The sequence below is a fragment of the Canis aureus genome, chromosome 24 (genome assembly GCF_053574225.1).
Source record: "Canis aureus isolate CA01 chromosome 24, VMU_Caureus_v.1.0, whole genome shotgun sequence".
In the NCBI taxonomy this organism is placed as follows: domain Eukaryota; kingdom Metazoa; phylum Chordata; class Mammalia; order Carnivora; family Canidae; genus Canis; species Canis aureus.
The window spans coordinates 1,027,156-1,048,419 of record NC_135634.1 but is presented as its reverse complement, the minus strand read 5'-3'; the positions used below and the strand labels follow the sequence as shown (position 1 = coordinate 1,048,419).

Here is a 21,264-nt window from a genome sequence, read left to right as displayed (position 1 = left end):
TAGAGTTGCTCTGGAGATTAAAATGAGTTGATAGGTAACACTTATCTAGTTCTACTCTAAGCACTTCACATGTGTTGACACTTAAAACTGCCTAGTACCTTGTACATGTTATGTATAGTAACATTCACTTCCAATCACCCAGTTCAGAAGCTACCCTGGCTGGGATCCACACCTTGGCAATGGCTGGAGAGAACAGGGGTCATATCTGTTCTCTTCCTCCATACTCACTAGTCTGTGCTTGCTGATCATTAGGTTGAATTGTGTCACCTCCCCCCCCACCCCAAAAAAAAGATAGTTGGAGTCTTTAAGTCCCAGTATTCCAGAATGTGACCTTACTTGGAAATAGGATCATTGCAGATGCAATTTACTAAGATGAAGAAGATGAAGTCAGGTAGGTGTAGGGTTGGTTCCTAATCCAATATGACTGGGAAGAGATGTGAGGAGACAGGTGACAGCATTCTACAAGCCAAAGGGAAAGGCCCAAAACCTGTCCCTCTCTGAGTCTTCAGCAAGGATCCTGCTGACACCCTTGTTTTGGACTTCTGGGCTCTAGAACCATGAGAGGATACAAAGTCCTTTTCATGACTATCTACATTGGGTGGGAAAGAAAATGTTTTTATGACTTTTGCCCCAATGCTGTCATGAATATAAAGTGGTTGGGGTCTTGTGCCTGTGGCTAATCAGCAGGAGCATTAGTTCATGGAAACAAGCTCGTAGCAGCATTCTAGGCATAGGCATGTATAGTAGTTTTTGTTTGTTTCTTTAATTGAAACCAAGCAGTGCGGATACTGCAAATGTTGACCATTCAGAAAGAACATGATACTCCAGAGGCCCTGCTCTAATCACTACACCTCAGATTAATCACATAACTCTGCCGTGTTATGGTGAACACGTTCACCACTTATAGGTTCAACCAGAAGTTGCTCTAAATATATATATATATTCTAATATATATCCATTTTGACTTTCACAGTATTCCTACAAGGTAGGAACTAGAACCTTGCTTGTCTAAGTTTCTGTCTAGGTTTCTTAGACTTGCTGCTGTAATAATCATAAATTTAGTGGCTGAAAACAACACAAATGTACTCTCTTCTGCAAATCAGAAGTCTGGATTGGATCTCACTGTAGTAAAGGTATAAGCAGAATTGTCTTTCTTCTGGAAGTTCAAGGGGGCAATTTGTTTCCTGGCCTTTTCCAGCCCTTTTTTAAAAAGTCATTTATATGAGAGAGCAAAAGAAAGAGGATGGGGGAGGGGAGAGGGAGAAGCCGACTCCCTACTGAGCAGGGAGCCTGATGCCAGCTGGATCTCCCAGGACCCTGTCCTGAATAGAAGGCAGACAATTAACTGAGCCACACAGGCGACCTCTTTTCCAGCTTCTTTAAGGCCTCCTGCATTCCTTGGCTGGTGGCAGGGTCCTCCATCTTCAAATGTCTCTCTGACCACCACCCTACCCTCATCCACTTGGAGGGGCCCTTGCCATCCATCACACTGGGCCCACCTGGAGAATCCAGTCATCTCCACATTTTAGTTAGCTGATTGGCAACCTTAATTCCACCTGCAGTCTTAACAGCCCTTTGCCCTGGAACCTAACCTCCGCAATTTCCGGGGAGAAGGATGTGGACAATCTCTGGGGCGGGGATAGGGGTGGGGGCCCTCACTGTTCCGCCCTCCACACTTGCCCGGGGTCCCGCAGCTAATAAGGGGAGTGCTGAGCCCGAGAAACTTAGCTATACGAGCTGTTGGCTTAAACTGGAGACAAAACTCTTGTTGCGGGGAGACACTTCCCTTCAGTATCACTGGCATTGTTCTAGGGAGTCAAGGAGTCAGGGTTTTAAAACGCGTCCTTCGTAGGCCCGGCTACTCCGATTACAGCGCCTCCCGCCCAACCCGGGGACCTTCCGTCGCCGGCAACCCGAGGGACGACCGGCCGGCCCGCCCGGCGGGAACGCGCTCGCCGGGGCCGCTGCGGCCGACTCCGGGGGCGCGGGAAGCCGGCGAGCGGCTCCTCGACCTGGCGCCGGGCCTCTGCGGGCGGGAGCGGGGCTGGCGGCGGCGGGCGGGCGACGCCCTCGCGCGGTGGGGGCGCCGGGAGACCCGCTCTCCGCGCCGCAGGACCCCCGCCGCGGCCTCCGGCCCTCTGGGCGCCCGGCGGGGCGCAGGTGCCGGCAGCGGGGGCCTAGCGGGGGCCTGGCGGGGGCCTGGCGGGGGCCTGGCGGCGGCGCGGGCGCTCCCGCAGCAGGGCCGTGGGCACCCGGTGCCGCCTCCGAGCTCACGCGCTGAGGTTTCCCTCCCCGCTCCCACTCCTGACTATTTCCAAACCACTTCCCTGGCTTTTGATCGGGAGAGGCCTGCAAACAGACTGTCACACTCAGCACATGCAGATCTTTTACTGAGCCTATGGGTGTCATACTGAGTAACGGGGCCAAATAGTATTGGTTTTCAGCTAAGAAAAGTCAGTGGTTGATCTTGCTTATTGATTCCTGCCCATTACATGGACTAAAGACCCTGAAGAATAAAAGGATAGAAACATGGGAAAACTTGGCCTCCTTAAGTCGGGTAATACCAAGGGTAAGTGACAACAGTGGCAAATAACTTTCTTTCAGATCCCTACATATACTGAAAGACCTGACTTTTTTTTTTTTTAAGACTGTATTTATTTATTTGAGAGAAAGAGCAGGAATGAGCGCATGAGCAGGAGGTAGGGGCAGCGGCACAGGCAGCGGCAGAGGCAGAGGCAGAAGCAGGCTCCCCGTTGGGGGCTTCATCCCAGGACCTCGGGGTTATGCATGCCCTGAGTGTAAGGCAGATGCTTAACCGACTGAGCTACCCAGGTCCCTCAAGACCTGACTGTTCTTGAATTGTTTTTGAACACAATGCATCTAATTTGGTTAATATGGAAAAATTAATTATAGAGATGCCATGTGATTCTATCATACACATGAATACAAACGGCATTTTACAGGTTGCTGTAGTATGTATTTTGGATTGTGATTTTTGCTCTATCTGCCATGCTCTCTGTGCCTCATAATTCTTTGTGGTGTGATTAAAAAACACACGCAAGTAAGCTTTCTGAAAATTAAGTTAATTCATTCCAGTGGGGTTTTTCCTGCAATGTTGCTAAGGTTTTTAATAATACCAATAGCTGCCATTTCACCAGGGCCTTCTCTGTACCCGGCAAAGTGTTAGGAACTTTTATTCAGTCTCCTTTACCTATGAACTAATCCAGCTAGCTGCTTCATCCAGGAAATACAGGAAGGAAGACTGAAGTTCAAAGACTCTGCTTATCTCTTATTAATCTTGGGCACTTCCAAATCCACATGTCCCAAAAGGAACACATGCCTCCCTTCAGAGGCCATTCCCCACCCCTGCCACATTCCCACTGCCAGGAAAATTAAACACACACACACACACACACACACACACACACACGCACAGCCATTGTGCTTTTCCTTCCTCTCAAGGAATGGTATCATCATTCACTCAGTTTACACTGGCAACCTGGGAGGTCTGTCTTGTCGTTTTCTTTCTGCTTGTCCCCCATAAATCCTACCAATTCTTTCTACATATTTTCTCCTCATTTTCTTCATCCCCATTACCACCACCCATTCCACTCCTCATCATTTTCCTGCCTTTTCTGTTGCTTCAGGAGTCTGGCCCTCCTGCCCCGTCAAGTGTGCAGTCCATTTGCTCTGCAGCCAGAGTGAGTGATTTTTCTAATATGCTCTTGTCTTCAGAGGCAGCACATTAATTACCCCAAGGATAAAATCCAACAACCTGAACTTGACTTACAGTGGCCTTCAGATAAGACCCTGTCTGTCTCACCAGTCTGTTACAGTCCTCTTTCAATTCCCTGAACCGAACACAGTCTCTTGCTCTTAGATATGCCAGCCCCTCAGCTTACATCACTCTTGCCTGCTGCTTGTTGCCTAGCCAAATTCCATTCATCCTTCAGGCTTCAGTTAAATATCATTTTCCTAACTCCTGTGGATAGTTCTGCCATATGCTAGCACAACTTTCTGTAAGGCTCATCCCCCTACATTTATAGAGGTCTGAGGTCCCATCTGTTTGGGGCATGTGTGATGGCAGGGACCATGAGAGGTCAAAGTGCGGTGCTGAAAAACTGCCTCTGGCATTGAAAGATACAAACCACCCTCGAACAACACAGGTTTGAACTGCACGGGGCCACTTATATGCGGATATTTTGATAAATGCAGTACGGTTAGTAAATTTTTTTTTTTTCAGAATTATAAAAACTTGTGTAGGTCCTGAAGGTCTACGTGTTCAGGCAATAAAGGAATAAATTGCCATTGTCCTATTGTGGTGATTAGAGCTACTTTGACTTAATTCTGCCTTTTGAAACTAAATTTAATTCTCAACGTTTCTGATTTTGAACACAGTTTGGGAGAGATCCTAGTGACTGTGTCCGTGGAGCCGGGCTGCGTGGTGCCCCAGCATGGATGGCTACATGGTCCTGAGAGTGATCGGAGAGGGCTCCGTCAGCACAGCCCTTTTGGTTCAACAAGAAAACAGTGATCACATGTTTGCCATGAATGAAATAAGGCTTCCCAAGGTTACTGCTGAAGCAGTTAGCTCATGTTGAAAGTGTACACTCACTGGTTCAGGAAAATCAGTTCTTGATATTTAACATGGAATTGTTCTTTTGAACAAAAGATGTAATAGGTTTATTCATTAGCTTTATAAGGTCTTGATATATTCTATATGGGTTTTAGGATATTGTAATTAATAAAAAGGGAGAAAAATAGTCCAGGTGGCAATTGCTGTTTACTTTTATCTCAATGACCAATTTGTAATTCCAACTTTGCATACCTAAGAGGGTAGGAAGCCTCAGCAGAAGCAACTTAGGTGCCATATTAATGAAAATGGAGCATAAAAATACAATGAAGAGCAAAAACTTAAAATGCTAATTTTTGTTATCAGGGAAGCTATTCTGTGGATCAGCTCTGGGTTTTATTTCCCTGGAAGATGAGGAAGGTACTGCCTTATCCTTGTTTATCAGAGTTGTCACAGGAAAGAATCTGTGCCATGGAGGCTGCTTAATAATGTCTTATCAATTTTTTAAAAATACATTTTAATGAGATTCTCAGAATTCTAAGTATTTATTTCTCCACTGTGTTCTTGACCTCTTTTACTGATTCTCAAGTGTGCTTCAAAGTCATCTGGAGGTTAAAACACAGATTGCTGGGCCCCACCTCCAAGTTTCTGGTTGAGTAGGTCCAGGTGGGCCTGTGAATTTGCAAGTCCAAAGTAAGTGGAATACCTTTTGGGGCCTAAATAAGCAAAAACAGAAACAAAAACTATTCCACTCTTTTTTTCTGTGTTATTTTGTTTTCTTTTGGGACATTTTTATTTAGCCTAGAAACATTTGTTAACATAATATTTATACAAGTCAGGTAAGGTACTACCTGAGAAAGACTATTAAATCTCTTTACTCATGTATGTTACTATGTCCCAGCCTCTCTGAGTGAGTGCTAAGACTGTACCTGAACCTGCCACATGGAGTCCCTGACCCAGGGGCCCAGGCCGTCCATTAGGGTCTGCTGATACAGTCTTAAGCTCACTTGTTTGATTTCTAAGCTGTAATCCTGAATTCCCAAGCAGGGGAATATGTAGCTGTCAAGAGGGTATCTTGTTCTTTTATGTTCCACTCTGGGACTCAGCTGTCAGCATCTCTATCCTTAAATCTCCCTCATCAGCAGGCATTGAGAGACAGCTTCTCTGGAGATCTCTGCCTTCGGTGTGAATGATGCTAGACATAATCTGAGCTCCTCTTTTTTAATGCAGAATATCTTCCTCACCCAAAATGGAAAAGTAAAACTGGGAGATTTTGGATCTGCCTGTCTTCTGTCCAAGTATGTACATCTATTCTGTAGTAGTGACAGCCATCAAAACGTCCATTATTCAGGAATGCTCTGTAATCATGTTTTGCCTTTTTATGGTTTTAGTCCTATGGTGTTTGCTTGTACATACGTGGGAACACCTTATTACGTGCCCCCAGAAATTTGGGAAAACATGCCTTATAATAATAAAAGGTAAGTAACGACTTACTTGTTATAATGAGTACCAAGCATGACTGCTTGGTGACAGGCAGTGTAGCCTTCAGGTGAAGTATGGTTTTTGAAAACTATATTTGAAAGAGAATCTAAATGCCCAGGCTTCTAGATGAAAGTCATAGTTTTCCAACTGTTTTAATCAGAGCTGAAAGGAGCTAAATGTAAAAGCTGAAGGAAAGGCTAGTCATTTCTAGGGACAGTATGATATGAATGACATGACTGATTCACACATTCTGCTTCTCTCACTTTTAAAAATCCTAAAGCATGCACAGCCCAGGTGTCTCCATGGTTTGGTGCCGCCTTCAGCCTGGGGAGTGATCTTGGGGACTGGGGATCCAGTCCCACGTCAGGCTCTCTGCATGGAGCCTGCTTCTCCCTCTGCCTGTGTCTCTGCCTCTATGTGTGTGTCTCTCATGAATGAATAAATAAAATCTTAAAAAAAAAAAAAAAACCCAAAGCATAGGTTGCAACCCTACCAGTTGTATCAGAATGATCGGAATGTCTGGGGTGCAGGGAAGGAAGCATCAGTAATATTCCAGGATCACCAAGTGATTCCAATGTGCAGCAAAATTTGGAAACCACTGGATTATGTCAGTGAGTTAATATTTACAGGACTGGCTAACCAGTACTTGACTACTAGATTAATTAATTATAAGAAGACTGTACGAAGGCCTTATGAGTTAAAACAATATTTTTCTGAATATACGTAATAATGTGCCCATTAATACAGTGGGTGAGCAGGGGATGTATTGGAAATATAGAGGTATACATGAAGGGATATGGCAACCACCTACTTTTTCACTGATATTAATGACATTTTGGTGTTTTCTCCATCCATTTGCTTTCCCCCCTAAACCCAGTTTATGTATTCTACGTACAACTGGTATTGTTGTTTTTTTTTTTTTACCACCACATATTTAAACTCTTCAAAAATATGTTCCTCTAGAAAAAATAAGTGGGAAATATCAGAAAGGGAGACAGAACATGGAAGACTCCTAACTCTGGGAAATGAACTAGGGGTGGTGGAAGGGGAGGAGGGCGGGGGGTGGGGGTGACTGGGTGGCGGGCACTGAGGTGGGCACTTGACGAGATGAGCACTGGGTGTTATTCTGTATGTTGGCAAATTGAACACCAATAAAAATAAATTTATTATTAAAAAAAGAAAAAATAAATAAAATAAATAAGACATCCTTGCAAAAAAAAATATTGTTCCTCTAATGATATATTTCCAATTTTCAGTATCATAAACAGTGTTGTGATTAACATACCTGTTGTGCATAAATAGGTCATTATTTTGTAACACATTCTTGGCATGAATTCTTAAAAGTAGAAACACCTAAAGGCTCGCTTATCTTACCCTCTGCGTGGTTGGTTTCTGAAAAGGGTATGATAATCCCTACTGAATTGGTTCTTTTAATAGTAAAATTGAGTGAATTGGGGCTGGAATCGTGGGTCGTGGGTGGGACGGGGTAACTGGGTGATGGAGGGCAGGTGATGTAATGAGCACAGGGTGTTATATAAGACTAATGAATCACTGACCTATACTTCTGAAACTAATACTGAATTTGAATAAAAAAATAAAATAAAATTGGAGTGAATTGGGGACAGAGTAGCTGTCCCAATAAAGGAACTTACTGGGACGATAGGGGGAATTTGAGTTTGGACAGATATTCAATAATATTGGATTAAGTTTAACTTTCTTGGATGTGACAATGGTATTAGGTTTATGAGGAAGAATATCCTTGCTCTTAGGAGATCATCCTGACGCATTTAGGAGTAAGGTCTTGGGGGTCTGCAGTCTTTATTTAAAGAGGTTCAGATATATATATGGAAGAGGGCAACAGCTCACAGATGTGGCAAATGTTAACAATAGGGGACTCTAAGAGCACATGGACACTGACTTTTCTCTAGCTTTGAAATTTTAAAAAATCAAAAGTTGGTTTTAACAGTTGATTAAAGCCATTAATTAAAATGGAGAGATTGTCACATACTAAAAGTCTGGGGCATGACAGCTGGTTGTGAGGAAATGAGAATGCTTAGTATGGAGGAAGGTAGGTGTATGGGGCAAACCATAGAATCTTCTTACGATTTTTGAAGAACTATTTTGTGGAAGTATGAGTAGTTTTTTTTCTCTGTGTTTGGGAATGTACAGGTAACTCAGGGCATGGCAAGGGTTTCCAGAAGACACATCTTGGCTTATGATAAGGAAGATCACTATCCCGTAGAGCCATCCAACAGGGGCACAGGCTGTGCCTGGGGTAGAGACCTGTTTATCAGGAAGTGTGATCAACAGCCTGGGGTTGTGCATGGATGACCTCGGTGCACACTGCACTGCATGACTTCTACAGTCCTTCCAGCTCTGCCAGTCTGAGCCCGCAAATATTCAGTCCTGTACCAAATGCTACTGAAATGATACCCGAATCACCCTGATATGGAGAGATAGAGGCTGGAGAGCAGAGAGTTTTACTGTGACCATTACTGTTAGTAAGTATCTACGTATTAGACCACACTTACCATTTATTTTATGTTAGTAACTAGAAATTACTTGTGCTATTTATTCTTATTAAAGGTAATTTTTCATTTTTGATTTTTTTTATATTTCATGTAATCACTCATAACCCATTTGTCATTCCATTGCTTCTTTATGCTTCCAGTGACATCTGATCCTTGGGATGCATTCTGTATGAACTTGTACCCTTAAGCATCCAGTAAGTATGGTGTGCAAAATGGAAAAGGCAGCTCCTTGTCATATCTGGCAAAGTCCTTAGTAATGTGCCAGATTCCACTTGGCAGTTTGCTTCCCTGGGATGATGTAGGAGTGCAGAGCATTGACTCCGTCTCTGGCCTTCCATCTTGTTCTTCCCTCTGGCTCACAGATAACTACCTTGTGACCTCCCCACCGTGCCCCTGCCTCCAGAAAAGCTGGGAGTTAAGGTCTAGATAGTTTCAGAGAAGGGGTGGAGACTAGGGCCGAAAATAGCCATGTAGTGCCCTGGATTCCTCTGCCGGCTTTGCCCCCCGCCCCCGCCCCCCCCCCACTCATCCACCCTGTCGGTAATTACCCTCCATAAAAGTCTGAGTAAATGGTATGGAGTAGCTTGCTTCGTTTTCAGTCTCAGGATCTGTTACTGAGCCTCCTCCACCTTCTAAGAGATGAATGCATGCCTGTTTCCATGGGTGTCACTTTTGCCTTCAGCCCCTTTTGTAGCATATACTAAGGGAAATATATCTATTATTTAGTTTCTGTGGTTTTATATTTAGCTTGCCTACCTTTCCTTTCCTCCCTTCCTTCTTTTTTTCACTATTCTCAGTTTTTTTATGTTGGTAATATATATATATAACATTAAATTCCCCATTTTAACCATTTTGAGGGGCATTACTTTGCAATATTGTATAATCATCACTAGTCCCTATTTGCAAAGCTTTTCCACTGTCCTAAAATTTAAACAATAGCTTCCAATCCACATCCTTCCCCTCCAGCCCCTAGTAACTTCTAATCCACTTTCTGTCTCTGTGAATATGCATATTCTAGATATTTCATATAATTGGAATTACAGAGTACTTTTCCCTTTGTGTCTGGCTTATTTCATGTGGCATAATTTTTTTAAGATTTATCCATGTTGTAGCATGTGTCAGAATTTCATTCCTTTCTTTGATAGGATAATTATTCCATTCTGTGTTTATACCTTGTTTTTTTTTAATTTTTTAAAAAGATTTTATTTATTTATTCATGAGAGACACAGAGAGAGAGAGAGAGAGAGGCAGAGACACAGGCAGAGGGAGAAGCAGGCTCCATGCAGAGAGCCTGACCTGGCATCATGCCCTGGGCTGAGGCGGCGCTAAACCGCTGAGCCACCGGGGCTTCCCTATACCTTGTTTTGTTTATCCATTCATCTGTTGTTGGACATTTGGATTATTTTCACCTTTGGGCTGTTGTGGAAAAAATTATCTTAACATTTATTTTTTCAAGATATTTTCAGAAATAATTTAGCAAAAAAGAGGTTAAATAACTTGCCTGTTTATTTAGCAGTTATTTATTACACAGAACATACTACTCATCCTTATTTGTAGCTTTGCATAGAAATAATTTCTGTCCTTTGGGCACAGATTAAAATTTGGCTCTAATCAAGCATTTTTTCATTTTTAAATTTTAATTGAAATATGGTTGACCTAGAGTATTATGTTAGTTTCAGGTGCATGATATAGTGATTCAAAACTTTTGTACATTACAGAATGCTCACTGTAACCATAGTTACCATCTATCACATACGATGTTATTCTGATATTGACTATCGGACTGTACTTTTCATCCTCGAGACTTATTTATTTTATACTTGGAAGTCTGTGCCTCTTAATCCACTCCACCTGTTTCGCCTATCCCACACACCCCCAGCAAGCGTCTTTACAGATGTGCTTGAGAGGTAGGAGAATGGGTGATGGAGAAAAAAACCTTCACCACCACCAGGTGAAAGACACTTAACTGAAGCCATGTGCTATCTTCCTTGAATGTGCATGGTTTATAATGCCAGCTGTATCAATAGAACAACTTGGGAGACTACAAAATGGCAATGCCAGGGCCCATGTCACAGTAATTGAATTGAGATCCCTGGGATCCCTGGGTGGCTCAGCAGTTTAGTGCCTGCCTTTGGCCCAGGGCGTGATCCTGGAGTCCTGGGATCGAGTCCTGCATCGGGCTCCTGGCACGGAGCCTGCTTCTCTGTCTGCCTGTGTCTCTGCCTCTCTCTCTCGAATAAATAAAATATTTTTTTAAAAAAAGAAATCCCTGAGGGTGTCCTGGACACTAGTGTATTTTAAAACAATCGATTCCAGGGGTGCCTGGGTGGCTCAGTTGGTTGAGCGCCTGACTCTTGGTTTTAGCACTAGGTCATGATCTAAGAATCATGAGATCAAGCCCTTGTGTAGGGCTCCCGGCGCTCAGCTTGGAGTCTGCTTTTCTCCCTGCTCATGCCTGCTCTCGGTCTGTCTCTCAAATAACTGAATCTTTAAAACAGCTGATTCTAATGTACAGTCCAAGTGGAGAACCACTGTCATATACAGATAAGATTATTTTTAAAATTCAGTAACTTATTTATGATTATATTCTTTATTCCCCTGATTTTGTCTTTTTTGTGAACTTTTATATACATGTTCTTATTTTTTTCTAACAGGAATAAGAATTAAGGCATATAGTGCGCTGATATTTGGCAAACAATCTGTTCTCTCATCTACTTTGAGGCAAAAGCAGTACTCAAACCTTTAGGAAATGTAGAAACCTAATATAATGTTTGAAACACCTGAGACAAGATTCAATCTTATTTTTCACCTGAATTTTTCCTTTGTTATATGTTGATTTTTTTCCTTTTTCATATCTTCACTTGCGTATTTTGTTAGTAGGGTAGTGTACTTCCAAGGCAGAATGCCAACATGTTCTTACATAAGTATTACCAAGGCTAACTAACATCTAATGTTAATTTCAATGTTTACTATACAGTGAAGTTTTTTTTTTCAGTGAAGATTTTTTTAAATGTTATCCTGGCATGTCATTTTGTATCCCATTCTATTGCTTGTCAAATTTTAATAGCTCCTTTGATGACGAGAAAGGTAAAAAGGATTTGGCAGTAGAAGTTTAAAGCTGGAACATTCTGGAGTGCATATCACAGGGGGAGCAGGCCTAGGGGCTTCTGGGGAGGAATGAAGCAAATGGTTGAAAAGCCTGTTAGTTCAATTGACTTCTTAAAAAGCTACATGTGTATTTTACTTTGATTTTTAAAATATGTGAAAAATTTGTATCTGCAAACACATTGATTACAGGTGCTAAGACTTTATCTAGATGGGGAAGTTTTGCATTATTTACATTTACCTTCCTTCTGAACCTACTGTTAAGATTTCAAATAGTACCTGAAGGACTTCTCTGGGAAGAAAAATGACCAGGTAGCAGATATTCTTAGAAAATTAAATTAATTCATAAGAATTCAGTTGAGCTGGTCATTTCTTCAACTCTTGCCTTGTCTCTGCTCTTACAATTCAGCTTTACTTTTTAGTTCAGGCAAATAGCTGGAAAAGTCTTATTCTCAAAATATGTCAGGGGTCCATGAGCCCATTGCCATCTCAGTACTCCTGTGAACTCCAGCATCTAATCAAGCAGATGTTTAAAGGAAATCCCTCACATCGCCCTTCTGCTATGACACTTCTCTCTAGAGGCTCTTTGGCTTGGCTTATCCGCAAGTGCTTACCCCCAGAGATGTGATAGATCAACTGTGAGCAGTTTTCAAGTATGGTCAAATGGTTTGTTATCTTTTAAACACAACATGAAGTACATGCTTGTAAAAATTCAAATATTGCAGAAAAGTACACACAAAAAGAAAACCTTATTTTTCCTCCTCCTCTCCCTTACACAATGCTGTTCTCCAAGAATACTGACAGGGAGAGTTGGCATAACCTTTCTGATCTTTTTCTAGACATGTAGTAACGTCTATTTATGTGTCTAAATTGTAGGTATTTTCTAAATGGCACTTCTATTTTTCAACTATAAATAGGATTGTGGGGAAGAATGTTGACTAAATGACATTATGGCAGTGTCTAAAGAAACTTGTACTCAGCATCTTTAAATTCTCTACTTTAAATTTTCAGATCATCACAGAATATAGCGAGCAGGTATTAGAAGAAACCAAAAATTCTAAGCATAATACACCAAGAAAAAAAGATAAGAATTTTAGAAAGCTTACTTTTTGTTAAATTTTCTTTTAAAATGTAGTTTAGCCAAAAAGAAAACTATAATTTTCAAGTTACTAGAATTTCAGAGATCTCTTGAGATTAAAATTTTCTTATTGCATATTTCAGATGTAATTCTGCACTGATTCTTATACATTTTGTTTTCCACAGATCAAAAAGCCTACTTTGGAGATTTTAATGATTGTCCTCTGTTTCATTATTGGTACCATGTTCCCTTTGGTCAGGTAGAAAGCTTCTGTGTCCTGGCCTAGGAATCTAACCACAAAAATGCAATGTTAATCTTCTAAGGAATTATCCCCATGTGCCCATAGAACCATCTGGTAAACAAAAGTTTAAAAAGTAGAGCCTTTTCAAGAGTTGAAACTGTCCACGTAATAGCTACACAAAACTTCCTTATATATTTAGTCAATCCTGAACAAATTTCAAATGTAATTTATTGTCTCTTTGGAAGTTGTCATCTTTTAATTTTTTCAAAGCTATTTTTGTTCCTTTTTTTTTTTTTTTTTTTTTAAGTAAACTCGATGCCCAACATGGGGCACGAACTTACGACCCTCAGAGCAAGATTTTTGTTGTATACTCTACCGACTGAGCCAGCCAGGCGCCCATAAGTTTGTTCCTTTTCCTTTGTCATCAGTGACTCAGACTTTCCATCTGAAGAGATCCACTGAAGATGGTAGATACAAGCAGAATAAGAGAGAAGACAAATAGAAATAGATCATCCACTCACTGCAGGGACATGTTGCAAACCTCTGTTGTTTGGTGCCCATTATCTTAGTGTCACATACTCCACAAGAGATACTCAAAAACTGTACCGTTTTCTGGAAGTTAAATTTTAAATGTTGTTTTTGTAGGAATGTATATCCTTCTTAGTAACGCAAACCCTTCGGTCTTATAATTCAGCCTTTTCTCCATTCCTCAGAGGGTAGCCATTACCTTTGTTTCAACAGTTTGCTTTCGTGTTAATTTTACCTTAGGTACCATTTTGTAGCTTTTGTCTATATGCCAGGGTACTGCGAAATTAGTTTTAAAATGCTTGGCAATAACAACAACAACAAAAAGTCTGAGAAAAGTTTCAAAATGGTGTAGCTGAGTATAGTTTTACCATTTCTAAAAAGAGGAATAAACCAGTGGAGAAGTGCCACCATGTCAGACCATGAGTCAGGTAGCATCTCCACCTGGTCAGGAGACAGTGCCACCGGAACAGTGAACGCTGTGTGAGGGCAGGGGCTACATCTAATTTACTCACTGTTGTATCTTCATCATAGACGTTCAGTAACAAGTTTTTAAAGTGTTGAATGAATGAACATGGATGGCTGGGCTCTGCCAGGGAAAATCAGCCACCCTTAGAAGAGGGACCTGGTGCCTGAGTTCTCCCTGACTGCCGCTGCTGGCGCCTAGTGAGGGAATAAGCAGCTCCTTTCTTGTGAGGGACCCCTGTCCCACGGGCTGTGACAGCTGTCAGGAAGAGTGAATCGCAGTGTCTTACCTTTTCAGATGTTAACATTAGGAATAACACAGCAGAAATAACCTCTGTTTAAATTACCAGATGATTAAAGCTTGCTATCACTATTCAGGCTAATGCTTTGGCTCTCTGACTTTAAAAACCTTACTTGTCTTTCAAGCTTTATGCAGATCACATGAGGAACGTAATAATGTGAGCCTTTGCATCCTTCTTCTTCCTACCTTCTCTTTTTAAGCAGACTCCAGCAGAATCAAGATAGCTTTGGAAAATGAGGCAACCACAACAGTAAGAGCTTTAAAATTACGTTTATGAAATGCCTGTCTACTGGGTACCATCCAGTGCTGTGAGATTTTTGGAAGACTGGGGACCGGGCCCAGTTTTTCGTCTTTTGGCAAAACTAAAAGACAGCCTGCAGAATGGGAGAATATATTTGCAAATGACGTATCAGATAAAGGTCTGGTATCCAAGATCTGTAAAGAACATATTAAACTCAACACCCAAGAAACAAACAAGCCAATCATGAAATGGGCAAAAGACATGAACCGAAATTTCAGAGAGGAAGACATAGACATGGCCAACAAGCATATGAGAAAATGCTCCACATCACTTGCCATCAGGGAAATAGAAATCAAAACCACAATGAGATACCAACTCACACCAGTGAGAATGGGGAAAATTAACAAGACAGGAAACAAAAAATGTTGGAGAGGATGTGGAGAAAGGAGGACCCTCTTGCACTGTTGGTGGGAATGTGAACTGGTGCAGCCACTCTGGAAAACTGTGTGGAGGTTCCTCAAAGAGTTAAAAATTGCAATTGCAGTACTGGGGATTTACCCCAAAGACACAGATGCAGTGAAACGCCAGAACACCTGCACCCCAGTTTTCACAGCAGCAATGTCCACAATAGCCCAACTGTGGAAGGAGCCTCGGTGTCCGTCAACAAATGAATGGATAAAGAAGATGTGGTCTATATATACAATGGAATATTACTCAACCACCAGAAATGACAAATACCCACCATTTGCTTCGACGTGGATGGAACTAGAGGGTATTATGCTGAGTGAAGTAAGTCATCTGGAGAAGGACAATCATCATATGGTTTCACTCATACAGAGAATATAAGAAATAGTGAAGGGATTATAGGGGAAAGGAGGGAAGATGAGTGGGAAAAATCAGAGAGGGTGACAAAACATGAGATGCTCCTAACTCTGGGAAACAAACAAGGGGTAGTGGAAGGAGGTGGGAGGGGAAATGGGGTGACTGTGACAGGCTTCCTGCTCACTGGGGAGCCTGCTTCTTCCTCTGCCCCTCCTTCTCCTTGTGAGTGCTCTCTTAAATAAAAATTGTTTTTTAAAAAAGGAAATTATACAAAGATTTAGTGGCATAAAATACTTATCTCAGTTTCCTTGGGTCAGATATCCATGAAAGCTTAACTGGATCCTCTGGCTTAGGATCTCACAGGACTACAACGAAGGTTTTAGCTAGGCTATGGCCATCTCAAAGGTCAAACATAAAAGGACACTCTTCCAAATTCATTCATGTGGCTGCTGACAGGATTCAATATTTTGCAAGCTGTTGGACTGACGGCCTCAGTTCCTTGCTGGCTGTTGGCTGCCCTCATTTCTTTGCAGCAGGTATCCCCTTAAGGGAACATCATAAGCATTTATACTTGAGATCTATAGAAAGAAGGAAGCCATATATATTTATGGCCTATACTTACAACATAGCAACTTATTCCATCAAAACACCAAGCAAGAAGAGCCAGAGAGTGTAATGGTCTTTTTTCTTTTTTTTAAGATTTTATTCATGAGAGACACAGAGACAGAGGCAGAGACATAGAGGAAGAAGCGGGCTCCCTATAGGGAGCCTGATGCAGGACTTGATCCCAGGACCCCAGGATCACGACCTAAGCCAAAGGCAGATGCTCAATCACTGAGCCACCCAGGTGTCCCGAGACACAGTCTTTTCAAACCTAATCCCTAAAGTAGTATGCCACATTTACCATATAGTATTTGCTAAAAGCAAGTCAGCAGGTGTAGACCACATCAAAGGGAGAGCATCATACAAAATCTGAGTGCCAGAAGTTGGGAGTCATTGGAAATCATTTTAGATACCACCTACCACACCTTAAAAATGTTTTTCTGGAAAAGTTACTGAAAAGCTATTCTTAGGTAAGTTTAATTTATAACAGATAAACACAGGGCAAGGGGGAAAAAAAGACAGGGAGGCAAATCATAAAAGACTCTTAAGTATAGATAACAAAGAGGGTTGATGGAGGGGAAGTGGGCAGGGGGTTGGCTAAATGGGTGATGGGCATTCTATGTAACTGATGAATCATTAATTCTACACTTGAAACCAATATTACACTATGTTTACTAACTGGAACTTAAAACTTTAAAACTGCCTCTATCTATCTATCTATCTATCTATCTATCTATCTAATCTATCTATCTATCATCTATCATTTATCGATCTATCAATAATTTATTAAAATAGAAGCTCTGGGGCAGCCCTGGTGGCTCAGCGGTTTAGCGCCGCCTTCAGCCTGGGGTGTGATCCTGGAGACCTGGGATCGAGTCCCACATCCAGCTCCCTGCATGGAGCCTGCTTCTCCCTCTGCCTGTGTCTCTCTGCCTGTCTCTCTGTGTGTGTGTCTCTCATTCATGAATAAATTTTAAAAAAAACTTAAAAAAATAGAAGCTCTGTATTTGGGCCCTTAAAAGACTAGTAATTTTTTTTTAAGATTTATTTATTTATTTATTTATTTATTTTAATTTATTTGAGAGAGGAGAGAGAGAGAATGTGAGCAGGGGGAAGGGCAGAGAATGAGGGAAAGAATCTCAAGCAGATTCTACGCTGATAGCAGAGCCTGATAGGGAGCTCAATCTCAGGACCCTGAGATCATGAGCTGAACTGAAATCAGAGTCAGATGCTTAACCAATGTGCCACCTAGGTGCCCCAATATTGGTGAGCAATATTAAAGACATAAAGCTTTAGATCTAAGTATCTCAAATATGAATGCTTCTTTTCTGGTGTGAAACATGCACATTGAGATTTGGTCTATCCCTTTTTCAAAATGTAGCCACAATTCCAGATGTGCCAAAATAGAATTTTGTTCATTAATCCAAATGTACCATGTTTATTAACCCTGACTTTCATTGATGGTAACACAGTCTTGCCCTTCATTTGATCACTTCAGTTTTTAAAATGCTATTTTTCGTTAATAATCAATTTAGGACTTAAAACCAAGTCTAACTAGTGGCTCTCAAACTTAAGCAGGCACAAAATATTTCTAGGGATGTGTATTAGATTCCTGGGGCTGCTGGCAATAAAATAACACAAACCAGGCTGCTTCAAGCAGAAATGTATCCTTTTACAGTCCTGCAGGTTAGAAGTTTGCAATCAAGGTGTTGAAAGGGCCGTGTTTTCTCTGTTCTAGAGGAAAATCTTTCCTTGCCTCTTCCCAGGTTCTGGAGGTGCCAGTAATGCTTGGCTTTTAATTCTTTGGCTTATAGATGCATCACTCCAATCTCTACCTCTGTGTTCAGAGGTGCTTGTCCCTCTGTCTTCTGTGTCTCAACATAGTATTTTCCCCTGTGTCTCCTCTGTATCCAAAGTTCCCTTATCATACAAGGATGCCTATAATTGGATTAAGTTCTACCATAAACTAATAAGACCTCATCTACCTTCACTGGATTACATCTGCAGAAGTCTTATTTTCAAGTAAGGTCACATTCACAGGTACCAGGAATTAAGATTTCAACCATTTGGGGGACCATGACACACAACAGGCTGCTTGATAAAGATGCAGATTCCAACTGCACAGGAACCTCCCTATCCCTTGGAAATTCTGATTCTTTAGGTGTTGGGAAAGGTATAAATATCTGCTAGTTTAATAAGCCCTGCAGGTATGTTCTATGGGAGTGGTACACCGTCCACATTTTGGCAAACTGTACTCAAGCCAACCAGCTAGACCTTCTGCTAACTGTTGACTAGCAACAGGTGAAGCCTCCAGGCTTAGTGTTCTTGATTTTCTTAATGAGAACATTTAGAAGAGGGACAATGTGGCAAAATGAAGAGACACTGAGGTTAACATTAAAGGACCAAAGTCTGAATACTTGCTCCACACTACCGATATGGACTGTAACTCAGTCCCTCAACCTCTGATTCTTCAGCTACATCACTGAGCCTTTCTTCGAATTAAATGAAGTAACACTTGCAAAAGTATCTATCCAGTTCAAAGAGTGACAATAAAAATTTCTTCATGCCATTTAATCCAATATTTCCTCTTCATTCACCATTTATCTAACAAAAATTTATGAAGTACATACCAATGCCAGACATTGAGATTGGCACTCAGAATGCAACAGTGAACAATAAATATAGCCTATACTCCATATTCTGGAGGAACTATAACTTAAGGAAATGATCTAAAATATTCAAATAAATCATAAAACTCTTCATTACAACATTAACAGAAAATAAACATCTAACAATAGAAAAAAATTATCTACTGCATGAAACACCCTGCAGGCATGAAGACTATGCCATAACGTGGAAAAATGCATTTAATGTGAAATAAAAATTAAAATACAAAGCTACATGTACACCGTGATTACAAATACATAAAAACAAAAATAATAGATTGTTGGTAAATTGAATTTAAGTATTTTTTAATAATAATAATATATTATGGGGAGAACAATGGACTGAGATCAACTGAAATGAAACAGTGGTAACATTATAAATGACTTTTTTTCTAAGACACACTGATGGAAGCACTAGTTTCTTCTTTTTTTTTTTTTAAGATTTTATTTAATTTATTCATGAGAGACACAGAGAGAGAGGCAAAGACATAGGCAGAGAGAGAAGCAGGCTCCATGCAGGGAGCCTGATGTGGGATTGCATCCGGGACTCCAGGATCACTCCCTGGGCTGAAGGCAGGCACTAAACCACCAAGTCATCCAGGGATCCCCCTAGTTTCTTCTTTATAGGAGTTTGGTTTTTATTTTAATCTTTTTTTTAAATTTAATTTTATTTTTTTAAATTTATTTTTTATTGGTGTTCAATTTACCAACATACAGAATAACCCCCAGTGCCCGTCACCCATTCACTCCCACCCCCCGCCCTCCTCCCCTTCTACCACCCCTAGTTCGTTTCCCAGAGTTAGCAGTCTTTACGTTCTGTCTCCCTTTCTGATATTTCCAACACATTTCTTCTCCCTTCCCTTATATTCCCTTTCACTATTATTTAATCTTTCTAACAGAAGAATTGCTTTTGAAATCAGAAAAAAAGAAAACATTTTTAAATTCATTGCATACTATCAGGTTACAGTGCATGGCAGTAAAACTACAAGTGTCAGGTAGATCCAGCGTCCTTCAGGTTTGCAAGGTTTTTCTTGAGGCATGCAGCCCAAATGAATCTCTTCCAAAACCAGATGCACTGGGCTTGTATCCAACATGCCCTCATGCTTCTTTATTCCTGCAGGGGCCCAGTAGTTTTCTGGTCTAACTAAAGCAGTACCTAATCTAACAAGCATTCAGCTTAAGTCTGTAGGACTGAATCCATATGTTTTAGGTGACTCCAAGATTCCTTTTCCTGATCACAACTGGCATTTTGGAGCACATCACACAATAACTAGAGTTTGAATTATTTTTCCTTGGTATATTACTTTTGGCTTCACTCACATGAACAGGTGGCTTTCTGTGTGCCCTGTGCTGTGTATTTAGTGATACAAACTTTTCACCAAGGACCCATTCACTCCTACTCCTCCTCCATCCCTAACTCCAAGTTTTTAAGATGTTAACTTATAAAACTGCTTTTATTAAGTAACTAATCTCTTTTTATTAAAGATAAAAACTAACTTCTGGTCAGAGCTTTAGACAAGTATGAGATAGTAAGATTCCAACTGTATGTTTAACCCTTGGGTTATCCTGGACAATGATTTTGGGAGGCAAAAGTATGAATTCCATTAGGATTTTTACAAAATTAAAAACAACTGTTGTGTTCCCGTTACTTTGTCCTCAGAGGCCGAAGTATCCCAAATAGGAAAAATTTTGCCTGAAGACAAATCTCACTCAAGGCCTCATGATCCATGCATGAGGAGTTCAAGAGACCCCAATAAATTGTTTTCTAGTGGTAGTCACTTCAACCCTTGGTGTATAATAAAAGGCCATTTTCTCATTGCTCATTCATTTGGTGTCTGAGAGAAAGATTCATGTTCCTTTTTACTGGAAAGAATCTATTACATGAAGAGTAGGTCTGGGTAGGTACTTATTTGTATTAAAGTTGTTGTTTTGTCTTATTGGTTAAAGTGGAATTAAAACAGTAAACTTGGGCAGAGTGCCAGAGGCCCAGAGCAGGGCGCCGAGGTGACTTTATAATCAAGGATTGTAAAAGATATTCCCCAATGTGCTGCAACACTTTCTTCTTAATATGTTAACAGATTGAAGCTTTTTTTTATATACAGTATTTTGCAACCAAGGTAATTATTATAAACATCATTGTCTTAGCAGAGTTTCTTCAGGAGTAGACTCTGAAAAGTATATTCCAAGGAAAACAGTTTGTGATATATAGGAAATATATAAGGAATAAAAGGGTGATATTTCAAAATAAAGAAAAAATGAGATGGGGGAGGAATCCAAAAAATAAACCATTGTTAAGACATCTACCACAGTAGGCAACTGAAGCTTACTTCCTCGAAGAAACTGAAAATACATTATCCTCATTTTTAATGTATAATGCATTCATTAAGAAGATTTCTTTGTTATTTTCCTTTTTCTCTAAAAGCAAGGATTTCACAAAATGAATTAATTTGGGGTTCTGGTTTTGGGCTACACTGAAAGATAGTATAGTTAAGAACTCATGTCTGATTGATGCATGGATTCCATACTGTGCTCAGATATGTAACAGCTGTGCACCTTGAGCAAGTTATTTAACTTCTCAGTGCTTCAATGCCCTCACCTATAACATGAGGGTCACAATTTTACCTACTGGAT

At 40.8% G+C, this 21,264-nt stretch overlaps 1 protein-coding gene across 1 annotated transcript; it reads left to right on the top strand.

Annotated features, from left to right (window-relative positions):
• The first annotated feature begins 2,209 nt into the window (after positions 1–2,209).
• On the top strand, positions 2,210–16,919 carry NEK3 (NIMA related kinase 3). The gene is given in 8 exon segments (XM_077869689.1): positions 2,210–2,569; positions 4,399–4,596; positions 5,733–5,871; positions 5,965–6,051; positions 8,727–8,780; positions 11,654–11,673; positions 12,054–12,311; positions 12,701–16,919. Coding segments are annotated over 7 exon segments (807 nt in total). The 5' UTR covers positions 2,210–2,569; positions 4,399–4,454; the 3' UTR covers positions 12,808–16,919.
• Positions 16,920–21,264: the final 4,345 nt, after the last annotated feature.